This window comes from Salminus brasiliensis, chromosome 2 (genome assembly GCF_030463535.1).
Source record: "Salminus brasiliensis chromosome 2, fSalBra1.hap2, whole genome shotgun sequence".
Classification (NCBI taxonomy): domain Eukaryota; kingdom Metazoa; phylum Chordata; class Actinopteri; order Characiformes; family Bryconidae; genus Salminus; species Salminus brasiliensis.
This window is the reverse complement of record NC_132879.1, coordinates 45,372,930-45,382,489: the sequence shown is the minus strand read 5'-3', so window position 1 is coordinate 45,382,489 and position 9,560 is coordinate 45,372,930. Positions and strand designations below refer to the sequence as shown.

The 9,560-nt window shown below is 40.6% G+C and overlaps 1 protein-coding gene across 1 annotated transcript; it reads left to right on the top strand.

Annotated features, from left to right (window-relative positions):
* Positions 1-414: 414 nt before the first annotated feature.
* smo (smoothened, frizzled class receptor) lies at positions 415-8,581 on the top strand. The gene is made up of 12 exons (XM_072672906.1): positions 415-1,279; positions 1,929-2,137; positions 2,455-2,664; positions 2,853-3,025; positions 3,119-3,338; positions 3,434-3,557; positions 3,662-3,754; positions 4,639-4,747; positions 5,161-5,346; positions 5,688-5,836; positions 5,948-6,082; positions 6,181-8,581. Exons 1-12 carry the CDS (start codon positions 1,012-1,014, stop codon positions 6,795-6,797), a joined length of 2,493 nt encoding a protein of 830 aa, XP_072529007.1. The 5' UTR covers positions 415-1,011; the 3' UTR covers positions 6,798-8,581.
* The last annotated feature ends 979 nt before the right edge of the window (positions 8,582-9,560 follow it).

The window sequence follows — 9,560 nt, the reverse complement described above, 5'->3', positions numbered from 1 at the left end:
GATTAGTGTACCGTGTTCGTCCCTGACTAAAACCTAACCTAATCTGCAATCTAACACCTATAAAATAAAATAATGTGCTTCCAAATCTTAACTCTGAACTCTAACCCATACTGATGAGAGTTATACACAACTGAAAGTCCCCAGTATTACAGGTGAGAAGGTTTTCCTGTGGTTTTCTACGAATCAAAATAAAACATAGGGTTCATGTTTTGTTTGTTGTACTTATTTGAGCAAATCACAGGGCAGGTGGGTGGCAGGAGGCCATGTGTGAATGCGAGGTATCCTGTACCCTGGCAAGGGGGAGGAATGTCTGTTCTGACCCTCCTTCAGGCCCATTCCTGAGGGGGGATGGGTGCAAATTTCTTTTTTTGTTGTTATTTAGGAACAAGGACGGTCTATAGCTCCATGTCAGAGACTGAAAAGAGAAGCTGAGCCTAGGTCAGGCATATGTCTGTATGTCCCAGACTGCTGTGTACGAAGAGCCTTCCGAACTCCGCCAAGCTCGAGTTTTAGCTGGAACTGGGGGGACGGGGGCAGTGCTGCAGGGGGATGGAGCAGCAGCCTGGAGATCAAGTTACACACTCTCAGACTTTTTCGAGGCAAGGATTTTTTTTTTCTGGAAAGTGGGGGATGGTGAAGGCTTTCTGTACATTTTGATATTCTTGTTTTCCTACGTTTTATTGAAGAAGAGACTTTTCCTATGATTCCTATTCGAGCAAATGCTTACTTTTCACCCTCACTCCTCACTCGGTTCCCGTTTTATCGCCTCTGAGGGGAACAAAAGCGGAGAACAGTGAGATGTAGTCCAGGCAGAGGACGACTGAACCTCGGGGGAAAAAACCGTCTCGGGCTGCGTGGAAAGTCGACTGTTATCGCTACGATTATGTGATTCCGCAGTCGGGCTAACAGTCATGCTTGGGTCTCTGCTCTCGCAAACCGTGTTGCTTTTGAGGGACAAGGCGGCTCCGTTTTCCTCAAGTGGATAAAAGTTTCAGAAGTTGGATCTCCAAAATGTCCTCCTCCCGGCGCCTCCGCTCCATTGTTGGCCCGCTCGGAATGCTCTGCCTTTGGGCTGCCGCTTTCGTGGGCACCCGTGCGGTCCTGTTACCCAAAAACGAGACCGTGTTCAACGAGTTTTGTAAGAAAAGCTCCACATGCGAAGTGCTGAAGTATAATACGTGTCTTGGGTCGCCTTTGCCGTACACCCACACGTCCCTCATCCTAGCAGAGGACTCCGAAACCCAAGAAGAAGCTCTTGAGAAGTTGGCCATGTGGTCTGGTGAGCTAAGATTTGCTTAATGAAATCATAGCTAATATTTATTAAAATGATAACATGAGTTTAACCGTGCGCCAAGCAGTAAACCACTGCAACAGAGGCTGTGCTCGTTAATATATCCCCCAGTGGTCCGTTAGCTATTATAGCTAGCCTAGCAGGCTATGAGCTCTTATGATTTTTACTTCAGCAGACTAGCTTGTAGTAACTGTACACACGCAGTTTTAGAGGTTTTGTCAAATTTTGCATGATATTTTGCTATGTATTTTACTTTTGGACAAGATTTGGATGTGTTTTTTTTTTACGCAGTTCACTTTATGATACTTTATAATGATACAGAGTAGTAAAAACCGTTATTTTCTCATTACAGTGATTTTCCTCAACCATTTTACTTTGTATGGCATTTTGCTTTTCACCACAAGCACCCGTTAATGATCTGTTCCTGCCTCATTCACACCCTGATCTGAAGATCCCCCTGGGTTGTCTTTGCATGATCAGGGCTCTTCAAGCCCAATTCCCCACACCTGTGTGAAAACACAAAAGGGCTTAACTGTCTTTTCACTGTGTGGTAAAAAAAAAAAAAAAAAAATCCACAAATTTAAATGAAATTATTTATCATCTCTAACATCCTGAATCTCGGATTTTCGGATTCTAGGTTTGAGAAATGCTCCTCGGTGCTGGGCTGTCATTCAGCCTTTGCTGTGTGCTGTTTACATGCCCAAATGTGAAAACGGTAAAGTGGAACTGCCCAGCCAGAAGCTGTGCTTTAGTACACGCCAACCCTGCAGCATCGTGGAACAGGAGCGAGGATGGCCCAACTTCCTGAAGTGTGAGAACAAGGACAAGTTCCCTGTTGGCTGCCAGGTATAAACATTCACACCCAGTGAAACTTTGCACATTGTGCATTCACTATCAGTCAGAAATTGTCCCACGAGTCCCACTTGGTTGCCGGTACATGTATAAAGCGACAATGCTGAGAAGGCTGTAGGACATCTGAGTAAGGTTACCAAAAATGTGTTTTGTGGTGATCAAGTCTTAAGGCTGGTAATGTCTTCCAAAACAATGTGCCTCTAATTTGTGGATTGTTTTTTGTAACTATGGTTGAAGTTGTCCTTTGGCGTCTGCTTTGAATGTGAAGTGCACCTGAAGTGTATTTTTATTTTTATTATTATTCGTTCCAGAATGAGGTGCAGAAGATCAAATTCAACACATCCGGACACTGTGAAGCTCCTTTGGTCAAAACTGACATCCAGACCAGCTGGTACAAGGATGTGGAGGGCTGCGGCATCCAGTGCGACAATCCTCTCTTCACAGAGGAGGAACACTCAGACATGCACAGTTACATTGCTGTCTTTGGATCGGTCACCCTTCTTTGCACCTTCTTTACATTGGTAAGCAAGCACAGTGTGCAGTAAATTAGCTGTTTTCAAATAAGGTCTCTTCTAAGCTTTAGTGCAGCAGAAGAGACATGTGGATTACTGGGATGGAAAAGAAATGTGCTTGTCTCGGAGCTCTGCTGATCTGGTTTAGTCCAAAGTTTTTCACTCTTCCTTTTATTCGTCCTCTCTCTTTCCCACAGGCTACGTTTCTTGCTGACTGGAAGAATTCCAACCGCTACCCTGCTGTCATCCTCTTCTATGTCAATGCCTGCTTCTTCATAGGCAGCATTGGATGGCTCGCTCAGTTCATGGACGGAGCTCGCAAAGAGATTGTGTGCAAAAGTGACAACACCATGCGGCTTGGAGAGCCTTCGTAAGAATGAAGCTAGAGAAAGATGCATGCTTTGAAAAATGTGAATTAACATACTTGGCAGCGCCCAGAATCCATGTTGTCTTGTCTCTCCAGATCCACAGAAACGCTTTCATGCGTTATCATCTTCATCATCGTGTACTACTCGCTGATGTCAGGAGTTATCTGGTTCGTTATGCTTACCTACGCCTGGCACACATCCTTCAAAGCCCTCGGTACTACCCAACAGCCTCTGTCTGGAAAGACGTCCTACTTCCACCTGATCACATGGTCCATCCCATTCATACTCACAGTGGCTATACTGGCTATTGCAGAGGTGAGAGCCTCGTATTTCTGTTCTTCTGTAGGAAGGTGTTTATAATGCTGCAATCCCATCATAATGGTGACTGACTCTTTTCACACATCTAATAGGTAGACGGAGACTCTGTCAGTGGAATCTGCTTTGTTGGATACAAGAACTACAGATACCGTGCTGGGTTTGTGCTTGCCCCTATTGGAGTGGTACTCATTGTCGGTGGTTATTTCCTAATAAGAGGTAATACTGACTTGGTCTATTCAGTTTTATACATGCACAATGTATGGTTTTGATGTACTGTAATAGTCAGCAGAAGTTTATCATGTTTTGTTCTCATTTCGCAGGAGTCATGACATTGTTTTCCATCAAAAGCAACCACCCTGGACTACTGAGTGAAAAAGCAGCAAGCAAAATTAATGAAACCATGCTGAGACTTGGTACTGTTATCTGAAAACGCCTTTATATTCCTAGAAATATATGTATGTATATATATATATATATATATATATATATGTGTATGTGTGTGTATATAAAACAGAATTTGAAACTGCATTGCTGACATGCCCTCTTTTTTTTGCTATTATAAATTATAGATACATTTTTTGTTACAGATATTGGTGCATCCTGTAAAAGTACAGTGGGCAGGAAGGGGCATATGTTAAGCGTGCACCCACACGCAAATGTCGTTTTGCATAAATCACGTATAAATATTATGGATTTTGGGGTCTTGTTTTGTTAGAAGGCAGAGAGACAGGCGTTTTAAATATACAAAATATTTTTAAATCAAATTGAATCTGAAAAGATGTACATTGTTCTTCCCCTAGTGTGTATTCATTTAAACATATGAGTACAATGCGTATATTCAGGCACACCTTATTTTTACCCTATAGAAAAAATGTATATTGAGATATTATATTGTATTAACTCCAGATTTGTTTATTGTTACACCCTTATGACTATATATTAGAGCTGGGCAATATGACAATATTTTATCATATAGTGATACATTTTGTTACTGTGGTACACAATATGCTTTATCGTGTGTATTGTGAATATCATCAGTGCTTAAAGATTAACTGCATGTTTTATTATAAAGAGTGTAATAAGTCTTTTAATTCAATGGAGTGCAGCATTGATTCAAAAATTTCACGCTGTTGGTGCATTTAGTCTAAAATGCATTTTGTCTAAAATTATAGTAAAGAAGGTCTTTAAATATTGTGATATATTTTTTTCCGTATCGCCCAGCTCTACTATATACTCTACAATTATATATAGTGGAACTTATCTTTCCATGTTGCTAATTCTTCTTTTTTTAAACCAGGCATATTTGGTTTCCTGGCTTTTGGCTTTGTCTTCATCACGTTTGGATGCCATTTCTATGACTTTTTCAACCAGGCTGAGTGGGAAAGGAGCTTCAGGGAATATGTCTTGTGAGTGTTTTTTTTTTTAAATCCAACTTACCTTTATATAACATTTATATAACATAAATATCATTAAACGTGGTGGGCAAGGAGACAATTTTTGTCATGATCTTCAGTGCTTAAAGAACACTGACCCTACACATTTCATTATGGAGAGTGTAATTATTCCTGTTTAAATGGATGGAATGCAGCAAATTATGAGTAAAAATTACTGTACTCGGTATGGGAGAGTATTTGGTTAGCAGCTTTTAAAAATCTGCCTCTACTGGTGTATTTTGTGCCAAATATTGTGTATTTGTGTGTCTTTAATTATTGTGATACTGTTTTAACATATCGCCCAGTGATAGGTTGTCAGTATTCCCTCTTGTATGATTTGTGCATTCTGTTGTAAATTGCACTTATACCTTTAATATTGTAAACAGGTGTGAAGCCAATGTAACAATAGCTCACGAGACCAACAAGCCAGTCCCAGAATGTGCCATCAAGAACCGACCCAGTCTGCTGGTGGAGAAGATCAACCTGTTCTCCATGTTTGGCACGGGCATTGCCATGAGCACCTGGGTGTGGACTAAAGCCACGATTCTTATTTGGAAACGCACCTGGTGTAGGTGGGTTTCTCACCTTGCTTCATTGCACTCATGAACCGGCAGGTGTACAGAGATACTGTGTAATGACTGAAGTAAGTCTTTGGGAATGGTCAGATTAATAGACACTGGCTGCAATAACAGTGGTAAATCAATAGGAATAGTCCGATGTATAGAGACACTGGATGTAGTGACAGATTTACAGTAAGACTGGCTGTAATGACTAGTAGGTCATTAGGAATTATTGTAGCTAATTGTAACTTTCTGTTTGGTCTATAAAATGTGCTGCAGAATTGAAACAGTAGACCTATTATCTCTCCTTAACTTAGTTCACAGTAATATTTACTCTTTTCCCTCAACCCTAGGATCATTGGACGCAGTGATGATGAGCCAAAACGCATCAAGAAGAGTAAGATGATAGCCAAAGCATTCTCGAAGCGGAAAGAACTCCAAAAAGATCCAGAAAAAGAGTTGTCCTTCAGCATGCACACAGTCTCCCATGAAGGACCTGTGGGTAAGTATAGCACCCCCTTGTGGACATGTGAATAACTTCAGGTCTGTTAAAATGCATAACAAGGACAAAACAAGGACTAAGTAGAGGAATATTTATTATTTACATCTGCAGCGGGTATCAACTTTGAGCTGAACGAGCCATCTGTGGAAATGTCCTCTGCATGGGCTCAGCATGTAACGAAGATGGTGGCCCGAAGAGGTGCCATTTTACCGCAGGATATCTCCGTCACTCCGACCGGGACACCAGGTCAGTAGTACAGCTCTATATCACTGGATACTCTGCTTAAAAATTACAGATTGCCTTGAAGTTAAGAATATTTCTTTCAATTGTGTGTCCTCATGCAGTGCCACCTCCAGAGGAGAGGCACAAAATGTGGATGGTCGAAGCCGAGATCTCTCCTGAGATGATGAAACGAAAGAAGAAAAAGAAGAAAAGAAAGAAAGACGTGCGTCCGGCTGCTCCTGCCGAAGAGGCTGTGAATCCCATCCCCCGGCGCAGAGAGTTCGGCCCCAGTGCTGTACCTCGCCTTCCAAAGCTACCAGGACACCGCAGCCTTGTGGCTAATCTGTTTGACCAGCAGCGGCAGCACCAACAAGAAGAGAACATACTTCCGGGCTCCTTCCCAGAATTTCGATCTTCCTGTCCGAATCCGTACGACGAGAGATACGGAGGGCTGGGCTACCTTCCAGCTAGCCAGCGCAGCAGGGAGCCCGGCTATAACCTCGCCAACCCCCTGACTCTTAGAGATAGCCAGCGTGAGGCCCGAAGCCAGTTCCAGCCATCAGCCTGGCAGTCTAATGGAGCTTTCCGCCATTCTGGCCAGGGGATGTTCTCAGCCGTGGCTGGTGGCAGGACAGCCCTCACACCTCGGTCAGATGGCAGAAGGGCAGTGATTGCACCAATTCACTCCAGGACCAACCTCATGGAGGCAGAGCTGATGGATGCTGACTCTGATTTTTGACTGTCCTGATGCATTGGACTTGGTGATCTGCAGACTCATTTCAAAAAGTGCTGGATACTTTTCACCACGCATTTCATTGTTTGTGGAATGATGGAGGGGAAACTTCATGTGGGTGTTTGAAAAGAAGGACAGCCTGCGAGGCCCATGCGTCAGTGTCAAGACTGAGTAATAAAAAAGTCCACCAGATGGCACAGTTGAAGTAAACTGTTGTGGGCATTTGGATGGGACCACGGAACCAACATATGGAGTCCACATCTCTCTTATTCTGTGCTATAGTTTAGCATGAGTTCTGAGGGACTGAGCTCTGTTGCTCTAATATATCCATGTGTTATACTCCATTTAATGGACCTGGGTCATGCAGTTGTTTACCGGATCTAAAGAACCTACAGGTGTTTGTACTTTGATAGAAAAAGAGAATTTATATTAACTATTACTGTTATCACTACTTTTATGTTAAGTTGCCTGGTGCAATCACAAACAGCTTCCACCTTTTTCTTCATAGATGCAGCCTATGTGAATGTGAGAGTTTTCATAAGAACTGACTTTAAGCAAACGGAAAATGCTAATAACAAAAATCTTTGTTCATGTGCCTGTTTATTTTCTGTTCAAAGTGATATTTGTACAGTTTTATCAAAAATGCTATTTTTGTACTTTAGTATGTAGGTTTTTTCCACCAATATTTTGTACTGTATTTTATTGTACATACTTCAGTGTCAGATTGATTCCGCCTTTGTTTTTTGTGAGTTTTACTGAGTTGTTATATTGAATTTTTTAGGATGTTCTTAAAAAATGAAACTAGGGGTTCACGGATACAGGAATCTTGGGCTAATATCTGATATTTTTAATGTATATATCTGCCGATGCCGATACATAAACATGTACAAACTGTAGAAATTAGGGTCACACCAACCTGGATGAACTTTACAGAGAAACAATGTTAATTTGTAGAGTTACAAATGCAGTAAAAACAAATGCAGACATTTTAGTGCAGTAGCTCTTCTGGAGTACAATAAATAAATGATCAAATGTTGGTTTGAAACATCTGTTTGATGCTGAGAACTTTTTTACGCAATAATTTAGCTATTACAGTGTGATTAGATATCCTTGTGCATCTCTAATATTAACCACAATACAGTCTGCAAAATTCTTACTTTAGAAATGCAGTGCAGAATGTACAGAGAACTGAAAAACACTTTACATGATGAAAATACTGTTCATGATGCACCTATTTTAATTATCTAGAATGAGCTTCAAAGTGGATGCTGAATTCAGTCTGTATATTCATTAAGGGAAAAACTATTGCAGTCAAACCTGGTGCTTATGGTGCATTATGATATATGTGTGTGTGTGTATATATATATATATATAAAATAATAAGGTTAGTGAATAAGCTATACTGATGGAAAAACATCCCAGTGTGTTGTGCCATTGATAACAAAGAATCGACAGATGCTAATGAACAGTCACTGACAAAATACACCCTCTAGTTTGTGGTGGGTAAGTGGCACAGTAGAGAACCAGGGATGACAATCTCTCTGCTTTTGTGGCATCTGTGTTCTCTAAGTTACATAGTAGAACCAGATATACAGCACCTGCAACTGATGAATCTAGCTCTGTGTAAAATAATCCACAAGATGACTGAATATGAGATTTTGTTAAAGCTTCCCTAGATAGTAGTCAGGTTATACTGATGAATTTGGTTTTTAGTCCTGCACAATGCTTTAAAGTGAACCATACCGTATGTATATTTGCATTTGTTTATACCAATAAACAAACCATCTTAACCATTGACTTAACCATCATTCTTATGTGTGTCGGTTGATTACCAATTTGTAAAGAACTTTCTGATAAAGGAAGCTTTGGATTAGATTACGGCTGTGTCTGAAACATACATGCTACTCAAGTAATATTCTAAAAAATAAAGCACAGTATCATAGCCTTAAAATATTGATTATTCTATTGGGTGGAAAATATTGTTGGCCAACACTAACACACCTTGACAGAATGTTTCTGTAGATGTCTGAATTCATTCTTCTGCTGCCATCATAAGTTATATCATCAATAATTAGTGAGTCTGTTCCAGAGGCACCATGCAAGCCCAAGCCATGACACTACCTCCACCATGCTTGCAGATCCTGTCGTAGGTAGAGGTTAATCTGGGTCTCATCAGTCCACAATACTTTGTTCCAGAACTTTTGTGACTCATCTCTGTATTTCTTTGCAAATACCAAACTCTGGCCCTGTTGAGGGGCCTCTATATTTCTGCTCATCTTTAAACAGAGGATCATCTTCATCCCTTGGAGATGATGTTTTTTGATAAGTTTGGGGAGTCTGAGTAGACAAGTGGACGAGTTTGTCTCTTACAGCTCTCACAATGTTTGGTCAACCTGTTTAATGTCACCAGTAGCGTCTATCTTTCTTCAGGACACTCTAAACTGTTGCACTGTATATGATTAATGCTCGCCAAACGCTCCCCACTCAGCTCCCCAACAGCTATTGCTGTGCTAAAAAAATACTATGTTCATTCTACAGCACTTTATCTTCATAAAAATGGTGGTTAAAAAAATAATAATAAAAAACAAACAAACAAAAAAACAAATATATATATAAACAAGGCATTTAAAACAGATTAAATTAAAATAAATAAATACACAAAGAAAAAATACGTTCATCATGATAAAAATATTTTCAGAATAATAAAATGTTTGCAAAACTCAACCAAGGAGGCACATCTGATTTGTTTATATCCCAGTTTTAAAAGGC